This window comes from Macrobrachium rosenbergii, chromosome 9 (genome assembly GCF_040412425.1).
Source record: "Macrobrachium rosenbergii isolate ZJJX-2024 chromosome 9, ASM4041242v1, whole genome shotgun sequence".
Taxonomy (NCBI): Eukaryota; Metazoa; Arthropoda; class Malacostraca; order Decapoda; family Palaemonidae; genus Macrobrachium; species Macrobrachium rosenbergii.
Window position 1 is genome coordinate 43593239 of NC_089749.1, and position 18349 is coordinate 43611587.

The 18349-nt window shown below is 38.2% G+C and overlaps 1 protein-coding gene across 1 annotated transcript in view; it reads right to left on the reverse strand.

Annotated features, from left to right (window-relative positions):
- Nucleotides 1–18349, reverse strand: part of GABA-B-R3 (gamma-aminobutyric acid type B receptor subunit 3) — a 336872-nt gene that overhangs the window by 296391 nt on the left and 22132 nt on the right. Inside the window, 1 exon segment of the mRNA XM_067108995.1 lies at nucleotides 3552–3692. Within this exon segment, the coding sequence (XP_066965096.1) occupies nucleotides 3552–3692 (141 nt within the window).

Sequence of the window (18349 nt, forward strand, 5' to 3'; positions counted from 1 at the left end):
CCACACACACAAACGGAAACATTAGGCTACAAATGTCGTAATACGAAATTCACTCAACCTCGGAATAAACACCGAAGGGGAATTTTAAGTGATAAGCGATCCATCACCAAGTGGACTGAAACCAACGAACGATTGGCAGCAACGGCTTCTCAGTGAAGCTAGGCTAGCGTCCTGCTCTTAAGAGAGGTTTACACTAATACCGATTCTGCCGTACATATGCCTGTCGAATTCAGGTTTCCTTAATATATACATACATATATATATAATGTGTGTATATATATATATATATATATATATATATATATATATATATATATATATATATATATATATATATATATATATATATATGAATATATACATATAGTATATATATATATATATATATATATATATATATATATATATATATATATATATATATATATATATATATAATTTATATATATGCATATATATGCAAAATGTTCGTGTGCACACCCAATAAATCGTTTTCCCCACAGCTACATGGTAAAACAAGAGAACAGTCACTGCCACATTCATCTATTTTCCACGAGCTAAAATGTTGCCACATTCTTCATTCTTCTATTCACGCACTTCTCCATCCGTACACCACCATCCACGCCTCCCCCCGACGCCCCCCGCAACCCAACACTATTCTGACAACCACTTCATAAGAGCAGGTGACGGATCTATTCTTGGTCCAATCAACGAGCAACGTTCGGGTGACCCGAAAATCACGTCATGTTTTCATTTAGCCCTTCGAATGGAATGCGCGATTTGAAAAAGGTCCCCGAAAATAAAAGCCCTGAATGGAAACAGAAATGGAAGAAGGAAAAACCTCGCTCGGAACGAAATTTCTCAAGCATCGATTGATTGGGAAGCGATATCCCGTAAGCAAGTTGCGAGCATTTCCTCGGCGTCCCAAAAGCATGCAATTTCCTGGGAAATAGAAAGGCAGTGGGATTGTCCCCCGCCCCGGCCCCCTTCCTTCCTCCTCTCCTCTCTCTCTCTCTCTCTCTCTCTCTTTCTCATACTTTACTTCCGTCTGACTGTCTCCGTCCCCCTGTCACACACACACACACACACACAAGCTTGCACGACATAATAAAATTAACCCCGAACATTCGACCCCTTTAGCGTTTTTTCCTACAAATCTTCCTATTTCCTCCCTATAAGAGTAATTCCTGCACTGACACGTGTGCAGTCTCCATAAATCAACTGAACAATGATTAATCAAATATTTGTAGCAATACGCAACACCAGTTTCACCCTAGAGAAGGCATCTGCAAAGATAAGCGGAACTATCGTGGCTTGTACGATTCTGTCTAGATGAACCCCATGAAGAAAACACTTTCATAAGCTCATAGCTGCTTCTTACCCTTACAGAGGAGCTTCAGGTCGATCTCAATCACAGGTAATGTACCGCTCCCCTCTCCCAACTGCTAACCACTCTCGCATATCCTTGACATAGGGCCCTTTAATTCTAAACAGTTTCTGTATCCTCAGCCTTTTAATTCTAATACAACTGCATCTTATCGACCCAACAAATCTAAGTTACCGTCTCGGTCAAATACTTATGAATCATACATACCGCCTCTCAGGGCATTCTGATTCATAAATGCAATAATGACAAGTTTTTACTATATTCCCATAACTTTACGTTATTCGCCATTACTCAGTCCATTCATAATAACTAAATATTGACACTTCAACACTTTTTTTGTATTCAGAGGAATCTGTAAAGCCACAACCCAACTCTTGCGTCACTAATTATTCCTATAGACAACAAACATTTCCTGCCTATGCCTGCAAAGTACATGTGCAAACCTTATCCTCTGAACCATTTGTATATATTTGTGTTCATAAACGTATATATACACGTGTATATCTTTATTCATACACAAAAATATGTACAATACATATATATATATATATATATATATATATATATATATATATATATATATATATATATTATACAAATACATACATATACACACATACATTTTATAAACATATATATAATATTATATATATACTGTGTATATGCAAGCTCGCCACTGGGAGGAAAGGCAGCCCGACCCAATACCGGTCCCAGGCCAGAATAATCTTCCAAAAACTATTAAGAAATGAGCCAGTCGAGACAGAAACGGCTGAAAGGGGCTCACTAGAATTGGCGACTCCGACCAAGGATTAAGTTGAGAAGATAGATAGATAAACAGATAGTTAAGTATATAACCTAAAAGTATAAATATCTAATGCGGTAATGTTATCAAGAGACAATTTATGACGCGACTTCCTTCAAAATTGTCAATCTTTGCAAATAAAAGGCACTTTTAGCAGAGATGAAAAGCACATCCTATTCCAGCCATGAAAGTTGTCGTAAAAAAATTCAATAAGGAAAAGTTGAAATTCCGAGTTTCCAGTTCGTCCATAAAGTTTGTAACAAGCAAGATCCTGTTGACGGCCACGCATGTGCAATACTCAAAGTGTGTTGGAAGAAACTTGTCACCCAAAAATGCTATATTTATTTATTAATCAACCGACTTCACAAGATACCATACCATTAAATCTCTGCACGGGTCCATTATCAAAAATTTACCTAGGAAAACCTTAAATTCCTTCTCTTCCCCATTTAAGGGTATTTTGCTCTACGAAGGTTGATTGAAAAGTTAAATCTATTTCTTCAATATTATATATTGCAAACCGGATATTTCTATGCCAGTGACATCACTACAATGCCGTAACGATTTAAAATTTCATAAATACTGCATGTATACGTTAGATATGTAGAAGAATCCTTCATTAAAGAAAAACATAACAAAGCCTACGTCCTACCTCTGATCATCAGAATGACCTTGCTGCTTAGCTCAGACTGACTGTCAATCGTCAAATGCACTGCTGTTTACAATTGCATTCTCCCTAACAACTACTTTAAGTCATTCAGTGCCAGAATCGACTAAGCTTGTACAAATAAAACGGCATAAAATAATAATAAAAAAAAATAGGATACAAAGAATGCTCTAACACTGGTAAACAAGAGAAATCTTCGTTTTTTTAGGAAATCCATCCAGCCACTGTTACTTATTTCTATAGGCATTTACACATTGAGAGACGCATCCACACTTGTTTGTCTAAATATTTTCAAATTAGATGTGCGCTCGAGAATACTGGATAATGCTCTCAACATATTTAGGAAAATTTTGGATTTTATCATCAACTAAAATGAATTCATATTTATGCAAAGTTTCAATAAGTTCAACAGCACTCCCACAGAGCAGTACCCAAAAACAAACAAAACAGCCAAGAACTGAGTAAATACATAAAAATATCTTTAAAAAAACAATTAAAAATATAAGAAGAGGAATAATGCTGCACAGCACCTCACGATCTGACTATCACCTACACTGCTATATCTTTCACCATTTCGACCAAGTCTTTGCTTTCCTAGACCCCACGTCTTGGTAATAGTTAAACTCAAGAACTACTGCCAGGTGTGCTGAACCCTCAACAGACAAATCCAAATGGAAGACGTTCCTTCGACTTACCTGGACGATGTTCCAGTAGGGAACAACGGCGGCCAAGCTTTCGGTGACTTCAGGGCACGCTGCCCCAAGCAAGATCACTATTCTGGCACTCAGCGTATAAATGGCGTGGAAGAAGGCGTCCACGCCTATGCCACTGTCGCACTGGAAGGGAGAAAGAGAGAGGAAATGTCGTTATCAGATGGAAGCGACACGAAACAGGTCTTTCTTCTTTCTGCCTCCAACAAAGAGGATCTCCCGCAAATAATATAAGGAACTATACATTATCACTTTTCCACTAACACTCCTATTATTATTATTATTATTATTATTATTATTATTATTATTATTATTATTAATAACAAAAAAGATAATGGTAATGATAATTATTATAATCATTATTATTATAATTATTATTCAAAGAAAAGAGAAAAACAGAGCCCAGAAGAGTCACGTCAAAGCAAATGATACACCTAAAGTATTATATGGGTAAATACTGTCGTGTCGGTTACATTGATTATATATAGCACGAACTAAAAATAATTATAAACATAATTATACCATAACGGTATTTATAAAAAAAATTTCACTCGGACATGAATCAGGGTAGCGTTCAGCGGCGCAAAGCAACGTCGTTTCTTGAAATGACCGAAATCTTTCGAGATTTCGTGTCAAACTTTTCCTTTGTCGTCCATATTCTGGGAAGTTCGTGTATAACAAGTTCCATCCTAGTTCAGGGTCGATATTTCCTCGAAACTTCTTGTGTAGCGGGATTCATATTACCATTGCGACAGGATATACTTACCCTACTTTCACTGCCTGTGCAACAGTAAAGATAAAGTCAACACCCAAGGTATTGTCTGGCCCAAGGTCTTGAGTTAAATGCCCACGAATATCAAACAGCTACTTCTAAGCTGGATGACATCTACTCGTGCTATTCTGTATTTCAAGGTCAGAAACTTTATATAATGATTTAAAATATAAAAGCAACGCGGAACAACGCAGAACATTACGACGCATGCCGCTTTCATACAATTTCAATTCCATATCGGTGATGCATGTGTAGCCTGATTACATAATAACGTAGAGTATTGCGCACCATTGCCTTAAACCCAGAGATATGTTCGTGTTGGGTTCCAGGGCATATGCATGACGGAAGCCCTTTCTGTTATAGTTACAGAAGATTTCCATTTACTCAAGCGCACAATGATTTTGAGCTGTATAAAATTGTGCATTGTCGTAGATGCGGCTGTGTCACAGTGAGAAACGTTATTGAAAAAAGTTAATATTATATACTTTGATGTTGTGTGTGACTGAGAGAGACGTATAACTCTTGTCTGAGGAATATGAAATGGCCTAGGCTAAATAATACCGCTGGGCACAAAGTCGGATTAGATGGAGTGATAAAGTGAAGGAGGATTTGGAGAGGCAGGGTTTAGCGGAGGAAGCTGCTTTCGATAACAATAGTTGGAGCAGAAGCATCAAGGCAACCGACCCCTAGCATAGGAATAGGTGGATGTGAAGAAGCATATGAACTAGCAAACCCACTCTGCCACAGGCTTTACTCTGGGCACAAGGTGTACCTTGGGCTGTCACGTCTTCATTCACTTGAAATTCCGTGTAAAACTGTATTATTGTTACCGCTAAAATTTCAGACGACATTCCACGAAACTTCATAAAGGACTATCTGGATCACCACTAAAACGTGAGACATTCGTCCAAGTTTTATAGTCGCTATTTCCTTGAAATTTCACGCAAAATTGCCCACAATTGGTAATTTCATGGCATTGTGTGGCAAGACTTCCATACGCTCTAGAATTACCTCGCTACGGTATCGATAAAAAAAAGCATACTTTCGGAGAGGGAAATACGCACAAAACGATAATCTTGCGCTGAAATGAATATGGTTCGTTCCAGTATTAATATAGTTATTAGCATAAAGCCAGCGCCTCATAAACAAAATTTAATTAGCACAATGCAAACAAGACCAACAGCAGACAAAGGAATGGGATCCAGAGAGATTCCAGTGCTTGAAAGACTCTTTCCATAATAGAAGTATCTCAAAGAACAAACACGAATGTCCTCTCAAAAATAAAGAAGGCAAACAAACGAATGGGGTCCTGAGGGAATCCAGTGCCTTGGAGACCCTTTCCAGTTCTAATTAAAACGTCTCGGATCAAATATAAGGCGAGAGTGGTGCGATACAAATACAAGGGGGTTCTAAGAGCCACCTTAATTGGCCCTTCTACCTGTATACGGTTACCTGTACGGCACTTTAATTGTATTCAAGGCAGCTTTCCTTTACGCTTATCGTGCTTCGACTTAAGCAAGTTTTGCTAGTCTGATGATGATGGTTTCAGAGTTCTTCAGATCTAGTTGGAAATCTCAAAACAGCTTTCATTTTTTAGCTTGACAGAGATTTATCTTTACTTATGATCAAGCCACGACTTGTTTTTTATTTACTACCAAAGGTTTCTTGACAAACGCGGAATTTGAACTCACATCCTGAACTATATTTAACAAGCACAGCGAATAATCAGGCTAAAAAAATACTGATGAATGTGCCACTTGAGCCGTACCTTATTTAACTATAAGGCATTTACATATCGATGCACATACATCCCTTCGAAAGTTATGGACTGAATCGAAAAGAAAATTCAAGATTTGGAAGTAATAGATACGAACCTCTAAAGCCTTGGCAGCTACAGCCCCAACCCTTGCTAAAATCAGTACACTTTCCGAAATATTTTAATTCTTTTATATTTTGACACTGTCCTCCCAAAATTTAAATTATTTATGCGTGTATCAACGTTGCAAAAACTCTTCCTATATACTCTGATGTTTTAGCCCTTCGTTGGCTGAGTCGGTTGAGCTTAAGACTGTCACTCGATGGGCCAGAGTTCAATTCCCCCGGCCTGGCTGACGAAGAGTTAGAGGAATTTATTTCTGGTGATAGAAATTCATTTCTCGCTATAATGTGGTTCGGATTCCACAATAAGCTGTAGGTCCCATTGCTAAGTAACCAATTGGTTCTTAGCCACGTAAAATAAGTCTAATCCTTCGGGCCAGCCCTAGGAGAGCTGTTAATCACCTCAGTGGTCTGGTAAAACTAAGGTACACTTAACTTTTTCAGTACGAGGGATCCTTCCTTTGTAGTTTGCCACTGTCCTTACGAAGTTTTTAATTTTTTACCATTGTTATGGAAGATCATCAACAACTTTCCTCAACATCTTACAAACGCCTTGCAACCACAGAAAAATACTCAACAAAAAAACTGACCATATTCATCATAAAGATGCAGGGGGCACATGCCAATTCTCTATCAGATATCCGGATCCGGGCCTTTTACTTGTCTCTTTCACTTCTCTCCCTTCTTCAGTTGTCCGCCAACGAAAAGGATTCCTTCCCCTACCGGAATCCTTTGGTTCCCCATAACAATTACAAAGCTGAAAGGGGTTCCCGGTGATACTGCAGTGTTAATAATGATGCAAATCACATTAATTCTCATCGAGTGTATTTCTGGGCAACTATCTATCTATTTATATATATATATATATATATATATATATATATATATATATATATATATATATATATATATATATATATATATATATATATATATATATATATGTATGTATGTATGTATGTGTATATATACACACACAAACACACACACACACACACACACACACACATATATATATATATATATATATATATATATATATATATATATATATATATATATTTATTACACACACATTTATATATATGTATGTCTGTATGCGTGTATGTATATACATATCTATAAAACGCTCTCTCCAATGGAAAAAATGTGTCACAGCCTCATTTTTCCTGCTCTCACTGCTGAAACAAGCAGCGTTAGAGATGAAAACAGATGCAGAAGGCTCATCAACAACAAAGGATTATGCCGAGAAGCAGAGAACAAACAAGAGAAAAAGTAGTACTGTTGAAACAAGGAAAAGCCCACGTGCAGAAAACTAAGAAACATTAACATAAAACAACTACAAAGATGATTCTACACCAGTACGTTGATCCTGTGTGCGTGTTTGTTTGTGTGTTTTTGTGTGCGTGTGCAAAAAAAGAATGAGAAACGCGTCAGCGTCTGTACCTTAACAATCATCATGCTTAAAAATGCCTTAGTCTCTCTTTCACAAATTACAGGAAGTTAAAAAGCAGATGTTAAATAGCATTTTAAATTTCCAAAGCAATCTCCCCTATGATTTCTTTGAGGAACACATTTTTGATACATCAAGAACATCTAACTAAATACACAGTATTTGGCTATCTTCCAATACTGTCAGTTAGCTTACGAAAATTACTGTAATTTGCGCTTTCATAACTTTCTGATAGCAACAATTACCGGTCAAAACTGCCAGTAATTCCTTGTAGAGTTAATGAGATAATGTAAAACAAAGATCACGCTAGGTACATGACGTGACGCTGCAAAATACACTCCTTGCATGAGCTTGCCTCTCTCTCTCTCTCTCTCTCTCTCTCTCTCTCTCTCTCTCTCTCTCTCTCTCTCTCTCTCTCTCTTACGATATGGCCAATATCCTGAGATCCAAGTACAAGAACAAAAACAAGATCTTTAACATTCATATCGCAAACTCTTCCAGGCACACTCTAAAACGATACCAAGCGGCATATTTTCAAACGCCAAAGAGCAATATGTTCTCAAACAGGAGAAATGGACCGTTTTTCGCGCACATACCTTTGAATTGGCTGTAACAGCATAATGGTCTATTCTTCTCCATTTGACTGCCGCAGGCGCAGGCCTGTTCTTATTTCTTATTCCTGCTTCGTCTTGCGGGCGTGAATTGAACGACATGCAACCGTATTCCATGAAGCGATCCGGAAAACAATTTGCCAAAGGCAAGTCAGACAGGAAGGAAATAAGGCCGCTACCTCTCTATATGTGCTTGTTCTTTTTTCCTTTACATGTTCATTTATAAATACGGTGCTCCATGTTGTGTTGCGCTCACGCCTTATTAGCTGGGGTTTTGGGATGAGGTTGCTAGTCCCACGCCCTGCTCTACAGATGATCAAGGGCTATGTGCCGACAACGTCTGGTATTCCTTTGCAACACTCATCCACCTGCTGGCATGACGCAACGAAGCAGTTTAAATGGCGAATATTAGACAAGCCTTAAATCTGCCTGTGCAGTACGTGATATAACCGTATTAATCTAAATAAATGAATAAAAATAAAAAAAAATGTGCAAGGACCTTCAAACTTCCCGACAATCCCTTGGGACTCGTCCAATAGTTTATTTCTCTTTTCAACGTCGTCCTCTCCATCCCCCGCGGGATATTACTTCAGGAAGTGTAACTCGGTTTGACGTCCATCACGAGATGTAATCGAATTCTTAACTTCCCGTCGAAGGGAAACTTTGGTCTCCTTGCCCCGGGCCCGCGTGGGACAGACCTATTCGGGTGGAGTCCAGGTGTACTAGAATGTCCAAAGTCTAAAGACCTTGAGTATTTCAGTCTAAAGTAAAAGAGGGCATTCCGTGACCTAAAAATAAACGGCTTATTCTGATGATCAACGTGTATGTATGTATATATATATATATATATATATATATATATATATATATATGCATATATATATATATATATATATATATATATATATATATATATATATATATATATACACACATATATATAATAAAAATAAACGGCTTATTCAGATGATCAATATATATATATATATATATATATATATATATATATATATATATATATATATATATATATATATATATATATATATATATATATCGCTACTTTGGCTGCATCAAAAAAATATTCTTTGGCCAAGCAAAAAAAAACATATGCCTTCGGTATCCATATTAAAAAAAGGCTCTCAGCGATTGCCAAAAGTCCAATTTATCACCAAAAGACCAACCTGGAATATCGTGCCGTCATCTCCTTCTCTGTAATCCTTGCTTACTTGCATCCATGGAAAAAAAACACACACACTATCCTGAGCAAAACACCGAAATTCTAACGCTTGGACCCTCGTCTTTTCACATCTGTGTACTTAGTTCCTAACTCCCACAACTACAAAATTCATAAAGAAAACATCACACTGATGCACTCTTAACAGATTGTACAGGGTGACGCACAGATCAAAATGTTATCCAGGAAGGAGCAGGGCTACCAACCTCCGCGCATGCGCCATGCAGCAATAGTCAGAAACTGTTTGCTGTTCTTGCTTTAAACCGTTGCACTGTTATTGTTATTATTATTATTATTATTATTATTATTATTATTTGAAGGGAGTAGACCCTCTTTTAAAGAGGTCTTATTAAAAAGGATGGCTGTATTATGCGAATTTATCTTATATAGTGTCTTTTCTATCTTCCTTATGATTCGCTTTTCAGGCTCAGCGATGTTAGTCAGTAACTGGCCGATATTCATGTTGGAAAAGGATAGTGTGCGGAATATGGGAAGTCTTTTATTAAAATATCCAATCAGGAATCGTTCGTCTGGGTTCAGGTTCTATTCTAGGTACCTGTCGACATGTTTCGACCAACTCGTTGGTCATCCTCTGGACATGGTTGCAGAAGGTCTGAAGAAACGAGGTGCTCGGGTTGGTATTTATAGGGAGTAGGCTCCGCCCGAGGGTACATGCCCGGGCAGCCAATCATAATTCAGCACCGATCAAGACCCCCTACAAATACCAACCCGAGCACCTCGTTTCTTTAGACCTTCTGCAACCACGTCTCGAGGATGACCAACGACCTGGTCGAAACATGTCGACGGTACCTAGAATAGAACCTGAACCCAGACGAACGATTTCTGATTGGATATTTTAATAAAAGACTTCCCATATTCCGCGCAATATCCTTTTCCAACATGAATATCGGCCAGTTACTGACTAACATCGCTGAGCCTGAAAAGCGAATCATAAGGAAGATAGAAAAGACACTATATAAGATAAATTCGCATAATACAGCCATCCTTTTAATATTATTATTATTATTATTATTATTATTATTTTTATTATTATTTATAATGTGCATACATTCTTACTAAGTTGATGCATCACCCAAATGAATTCGGCCCACGACATATAGATGGTGAGGGTACAGCAGCAATGGCACAAGCCACGGATGAGACAATGAATTAAAAGGCCACCTGAATCTCAGTTCTTTTTTCATTATACTTCCAAGTTTTCCATTTCTCACCAAGATACTGGAAAGAGATACTGACACTTTAGCCTATTTTTCCCTGAGCTATCGTTGTTCTGGCTAGCCTAACGTTTCGTAAATTGTTATTCTGTAAAAAGAAAATGTAAACAAGGGTTACTGTTCCTTTCGAAATTATAATAAACATTTTTGGATTTAAATACTGGTTTTGTTCAAACATCCCAGGATATACCGAGAAGAAGGAAATGATCTGAATACCCAAAAATATGGCAAATCCTCACTATCCCCTAAACTATGTCCATAACGACATTCCTCAAAGCTATCAAATATCGATTAATATCAAGTTCAGTATACCTTAGGAATAACTTACACCCATAAGGAATTATAACTGATAAGTGCATCTGCTCCGACCACGATCCTGGCCGGGGCAGATGCAGTTGTCAGTTATAGCATAATTCTCTATGGGTGTCAGTTATTCCCATGATATAGTGAATTCGATATTAAAAAAAAAATATTTGTGGCTTCCTATTTGTGAACATGAAAAGTCACGCGCGTACCAGTGATAAATATTCATGTAAGTGTGTAAGTACCGCTTTGACGCATTTCCTCTGAAAACCATCAACAGCTTTTAATCGCCTGCCTTTTAATCCATCAAATTTGTTACCTGTACTGACAAGAGAATGAGAGCCAGGGGGCATTTTCTTGAATCCCGGTAGGGTACGGGATGGAGCCTGGGCCTCTTTCCCAAAAGCTCCATTTTCGAGAGCTCCAGCCAGCTCCCGCTGCACTGTTTATCAGAGCATAATTAGGACGTCGAAGCGAGAGGATTAATAAACAATTTTTTGTAGGATTTTTCTCGTCTATTTTTATTCTTTACTTTCTTTCCTCATTTTGTTCCTCAAAGGCTGAGGGGAGTCTTTGATGTGTGGCCTTCTCGTTTTTCCCCTTCAATTTTATCTCGGCAGATCCAATACCTTTTTAATTTTTTGAAGATTTTGCAACAGGACGAATAATGTTTTAAGTCTCTTTTTTCCCCGCTGAATTTATATTATTTTCCACTTGAATGTCACTGTATTTTCTATGTATGGTATTCTAACTGCAATGGTTATAAACGGTTGATGTAACGCGTTTTTTAAGCTTATGAGTGACTGACTATATTTTTCTAATATTTTTCATCCGATAACACTCTGTGAACAGGAGTGGACAACCTCGCTATCAAAATCATTCTACATTTTTCATCTACTGGGAAGCATGAAGTTACATCAATCTGATTGAACAAAGTAGATAAATCACAAGTAAACAGAAGGGTTTAATAATTATTATTTTGGACCCAGTGAAGACGATATTAAAACTTACACAAGGTTAAGTCTTGTGGTTTTCATGAGCAAACAAAGAATCCAGTTCCGATGAATCAGACCAGGTGGGTTATGAGGCTAACTTTTGCGTATTACCCACTCGTGAACGAAGGACGAATGAGTGACGTGTAGAGGGGTGGGGAAGGTCTGATGACATTAATAACAAGTTAGCCACACCGCTGGTCTTTCCGCGACCACCGCTGTGGTCAGCAATTTCATCCTAAAAACCAATGTTGAGAATCACGCGAGTTCTTGAAGGATGGTGCGAGCGGCATTGCGTTAATCAACTCGTGAAAGAATCCTTCCAGGCCCCGAACTTCCCCATTGCCCGCATCCTACACTTTTACAGAAAACGAGTCCTTCGACGCCATATTTCTAAGCACTGAAGTGATACATTCAAAATCTAATTTATAAAAACTAACGAATGTTGCCACGGATTTTCGTTCCTGACCGAGAAGATTCTTTATCCATGAAGATAAAGGAACAGATATTCCATTTTCTTAAAATGGGATAATTATGGCAATTAGCATTTATTATTTCTATTTATCTTCGTCATCATTTCCCCCTAAATCATTATTGCCCTTCATTAAGTTGAGTCATTTTCATTTCAACTTTATCCTTTCCCTCACTTGTCATTTTCAAAAACTACAATTTCAATGATAATACCATTATTGGTCTTTTTGGCAACTTACGTATTTTATCAATTTATTTAATTTGCCTTCTCTTTCTCCGTGTCCTAAGCTTTATTCATATCGTATTCAACTTCTTTCATCGTGATTCTCTCTTTCGTTTTTATCACGGGCTGCCATCTTATTCAATGGCTTTCAGAACGTCCCATACGTGTGTGTAAACTTTTCCAGCCATAAAACAAATTTTATTAACAACTAGCGGAAAGGCAGCAAGACATTGCAAACCTCTTCCAGTGCAATTAACTTAGTTGACTAGATGCTCTGTGCCACTTGCGCTTTCTCTCATGAATACTAGGGCGTGCTTCACACGGTTGTCCACGTGGAATGCGTCACTCACACTTTCTTTCACAAATAGCAGGAAGCTCCGTTTCGTTAAATACACATCAGTGCCAGTAACAATAAACTATTACTATTATTATTATTATTATTATTATTATTATTATTATTATTATTATTATTATTATTTCAGTAAATGAAACCTATTCACATAGGACAAGCACACAGGGGCCATTGGCTTGAAATTCAAGCTTCCAAAGAATGTTGATTTCAACCTCCCACCGCAAACCAACCCCCCAACCTGCAGCAGTAACTGATCATGATACAGAGCCAGTTATTTTTCATCGCCCTGGTGGAGACGCGAACCTGCGACATCTGAGTGGCATGCCACGACATAACCACTATACCAGAGGACCAGCTAAAGCAAGAGACTGGTCCTTCATCCTTATGCGCCCCATGAATCGTGATGAATCTTGAAGTAATGTCTTAAAAATCTGCTAATTATTGTCACATTATCTTATCAAACTGACAGATTGACAAACTGAACTAAAACAAGAAATCCTATTCCTTGGCAGAGGTTACGATAATAATAATAATAATAATAATAATAATAATAATAATAATAATAATAATAATAATAATAATAATAATATAATAATAATAATATGTCTTATTAAAAAGGATGGCTGTATTATGCGAATTTATCTTATATAGTGTCTTGTCTATCTTCCTTATGATTCGCTTTTCGGGCTCAGCGATGTTAGTCAGCAACTGGCCGATATTCATGTTAGAAAAGGATAGTGTGTGGAATGAGGGAAGTCTTTTATTAAAAATAATATCCAATCAGAAATCCTTCGTCGTCTGGATTCAGGTTCTATTTCAGGTAATTGGCGCTGACGACGGTATCGTCGATGTAGCGTACGTACATCGTTGGTTGGTGTATGTCTTCGAATACCCTTTGCTCCACAGTGCCCATATAGAAATTGGCGAAGAGGACTCCAAGGGGAGAACCCATCGCCACCCCGTCGATCTGGGTGTACATATGGCCACGATGGTTGGAGAAAGGGGCCTTTTTGGTGCACTGTGGAGCAAAGGGTATTCGAAGACATACACCAACCAACGATGTACGTGCGCTACATCGACGATACCTTCGTCAGCGCCAGTTACCTGAAATAGAACCTGAATCCAGACGACGAAGGATTTCTGATTGGATATTTTAATAAAAGACTTCCCGCATTCCACACACTATCCTTTTCTAACATGAATATCGGCCAGTTGGTGACTAACATCGCTGAGTCCGAAGAGCGAATCATAAGGAAGATAGAAAAGACACTATATAAGATAAATTCGCATAATACAGCCATCCTTTTTAATAAGACCTGTTTAAAAGAGGGTCTGCTCCCTTCAAATAATAATAATAATAATAATAATAATAATAATAATAATAATAATAATAAATCAAGTCTTTTAAATACATGCAGAGTTTTCTCTAGAGATAACTAAACTAATATGAATGACGAAAGTCTGAAATACGTCGCAGAGTAAAAATATGACTATGATAAAGAATGTTATCGGAAAATAAAATCAGGTGGAATTTTGCTCACATACACATAATTACGGCTCAGACCGGGTTGTCTTAATGAGCAATTTACTCTAAAAGCCCAGTCGAAAATGGAATTAAAGATATGATTAGTAAGCCATAATTGCAAGCGCTTTGCTCATAATTATTATCATTATTATTCATTAAATGTGACAAAAACTCAAGGTCATGTTTTATTATTATTATTATTATTATTATTATTATTTACAAAATAAAATTCTATGAAGTGAACCATATCCAACGAGTAAACGGAACAAAGAGAGGTATAGTAGAACAGGGTGAAAAACAAATAAACAAAGATACAACATCAACAAATGTTAAGCATTGCTGTTTCTGAAAACCTGCAATCATCCAAGGAATACACAGCTCTGGTTTTATCACCTTCCACTGCAAAGCTTTGGAACTCTCTTCCTGTTTCTGTTCCTTCTTACTTTTGTAACTTTCCTTCCTGTTCCTTTTTCTTGCCTTCTCCGGGCGTGGGCTAGAAAGGGTCGTTAGGCTGCCCCTCTCACTGGACTCGCTCTTGAGAAACATAGAGCCAAGACTCTCTTGCAGGACACCAAGTTCTTTGATTGCTATCCCGTCAAAAATATTAAGCAGGTACACTGAATGTTCTTGTTTTCATTGGACAAGGAAGCTAAGTGGATCATAAATGTCATTAAACTTAGATAAATTGGGTTTCACTTTGAAATACGCTCAAGTTATGATGACTTTTAAAATGCTCTTCTATCGAGTCTTCCAAAGAGCTCCCAAAATTTCAGAGTCTGACTAAAGCAATTCCATCATCCCGTCAGCATACCATAAACATGTACACACACACATATAGATAAACACTGATATGTACATGTGTATATATATATATATTATATATACACATATATATGTATATATATATATATATATATATATATATATATATATATATATATATATATATATATATATATATATATATATATATATTATGATTAGCAAGAACTCGCTAGCAAATTGCCTCCCCATTTTTTTGTTGTTGTTTGTTCTGTTGTTTTCATTTACTGCAAGCTGCTCGATCGATAGACACATCTGTCTATCAAGACTTCGCACGGTCAGAATACAAGGGTTTAAAAGGATTAAGGCCACTCCCTTTAAGCAGATCTTTCTTCGAGGCAAAAGTGATTTCTGTCTGGTCGTTTTCTTACAGGCACAACTCCCCCTGCGGGCATCAGCTGGAGATGATTCAACCCCATATGCTGGAAGTGCCCCCGGCCCCATAGGAGGAGATAAAAGCAGAAACCAAACTGAGGTCCGGCCTCACACGTGCGCTGGACTGGCGGGAGTAAGGACCAAGCCACCTGCCCTTGGCAGTGCCCTTAGCTAACCACGTGGCCCTTTTCAAAGTATACTTTCTCCTCGTGCCCTTCGACCGCAAGCCACGTGCTCGCTCCACCGTTGACCTACCGGATGCCCACATGCCATTGCCCAACCCTTCGTGAAATTCCCATGCATTGACCTTTTACGTGAAGCCCCCGCATCCTAACACGTGAAGAAACTCGCCCTCAGAAATCGCAAGTCATCCACGGACCCTTTTCTACGCGCTGGAACCTGTCTTACGGTAATGTGCCCTGGAAGACCTGCATTCAGTCACGCTTTTGTCTCGTAATATTTACTTAAATTGTGAGCCAGTAATCACCGAATCTCTTGTCAAATGTCCGTGCTCTTCGAGTGTCGGCAGTGCCAAGCTATCATTAATATATCGTGGAAGCCCTTTGGCACCCTCAGTGCAGCTTCGAATTCATTATTCTTTTGTCTATTTTCATTACTGGCGTATAATGTGCATATCTCTCATTTCAGAGGACCCTATTTCGTGGAAGCTTCTTGGACTGTGTCTGGAATCCCCAGTTTCATTCATCCTGTAGGAATCCCTTCAGGATCAATAATCTACTTGCATTCCTCTTTCCCGTACTAATGTCATTTATGTAAATACACTCCTTTAAATTTGCCCACATGTTTTACGTAATATTTCCCTCAGTAACAAGAGTCTTAAGCTCATATGAAATTCCCCTTTGTTTTCCTCTTTTTACATTTTCCTGGACCCACGAAGTCAGAATCACAAGGCTAAATTACCTTAAATTGTTGCTACCTGTCTCACAGAGAATATTTCAAACTAAATCGCCAGGAAAAACGTAAAAATGGCGACCTGGCCATAGATCTCGTTTTGCAGTTGCAGTTCCCCTAGTGTTGCTTTAGTGCATTTGCAACTTGCCAGATCAGCTATTAGCAAAGCTAAGCTGGGTACGAGACAATTACGAACCTTTTGTGTAAAACCAGCACAGATCCGGAAATTCCACGTAAGTAATGTGTTTATCTTAGCAAAACCTTTTTACAATCGTGACTGTTCCTAGGAATTAGAAATAGGGACGCATGTATTCACTGAGAGAAAAGAACTGCCGTATTAGATTCGTTAATGCATGCCTTTCAGGATAGGTAGTTAGGAAATAACCAGTGCTAATCATCCTTTGCTTCGAGGAATAGTGCGAAATTCCTCTGTGTTAAAATCTTTGCCATATCTTTGCTTCGAGGAACAGTGCGAAAGAAATTCCTCTGTGATAAATTTTACTTCACATTTTAGATTAGCGAACTGTTATTTAGGCGCGAATAAATTCCCCCGTGGGACAAGACGAAGTCAGCTTGCATTGCTGAAATTCTCTCAGTGTAGTTAAAATTCAAGTTAGGTGTTAGGAAAGCGAAATTTAAACTCTGCTTATAGGGAAAATTACTAGGTCATTTTTACTGTTATCCTCTCAGACGACTGGGAAATTCCCTGGAACCCCAGACGGTCTATAAATAGACGGGCCCATTCACACAGAATCTAAAAATAACTCCGGTGTTGGTCAGACGTCCTGCAGCCCCCCAACCCCAGCCCATGCCCGGGTGTGTAGCATTTTTTCCCATTCATTTCTCAGCAAACATTTTTCTTTGGGTTTTTCCCGTTAGTAATGTCTAAGTCCTAAGGGACGAATTGTATTTCCAAGTCCTCAGAGACTCGTCCTAAAATTCTACGTCGCACGAGGCGAGAATTTCTCAACCAAATTCCGAGTCCTAAGAGACTCCTAACAAATTCCAAGTCCTCAGAGACTCCTAAAATTCTACGTCGCACGTGGCGAGAATTTCTCCAAATTCCAAGTCCTCAGAGACTCCTAAAATTCTACGTCGCACGTGGCGAGAATTTCTCATTCCTGCAGGAACCCAAAGTTAAGTCCTTTTAAGACATTATATTAGTGTATTTCACACACATCTAAGCCCTTACGAGACTGATCATTCTAGTTCGTTAGAACAACTCCTTAACTTCATGCTACAGCCGGCCAAGTCCGAGTGTGACAAAATCCAACTACGTTTTCCGAGACGCATATTAAAATTCGTTCGCCACGAACAACCCCGTCTTTCCGAGACATATTAAATTTTAACAAAGTCTCCTCAGACTTACTAATCAACTGTCTTATTCAGACAGATCCATTCTCCTGCAGTCTGAACAATTGAGTGTTTCAGATTCCTGCAATTGAGTCTTTTCAGACAACCTGAGTCTTTTCAGACCTACCATATAACCATTATTTCAAGATGGCTAATACCAGAGCCCAACAAAACGAGGATTTCAAATTCTACATGTCCGCTGGGAAGGACATGGGACTATCAGGGCAAGATCTGAGAGAATGGGTTCAAGAGCGAGTGGACGATGCCAA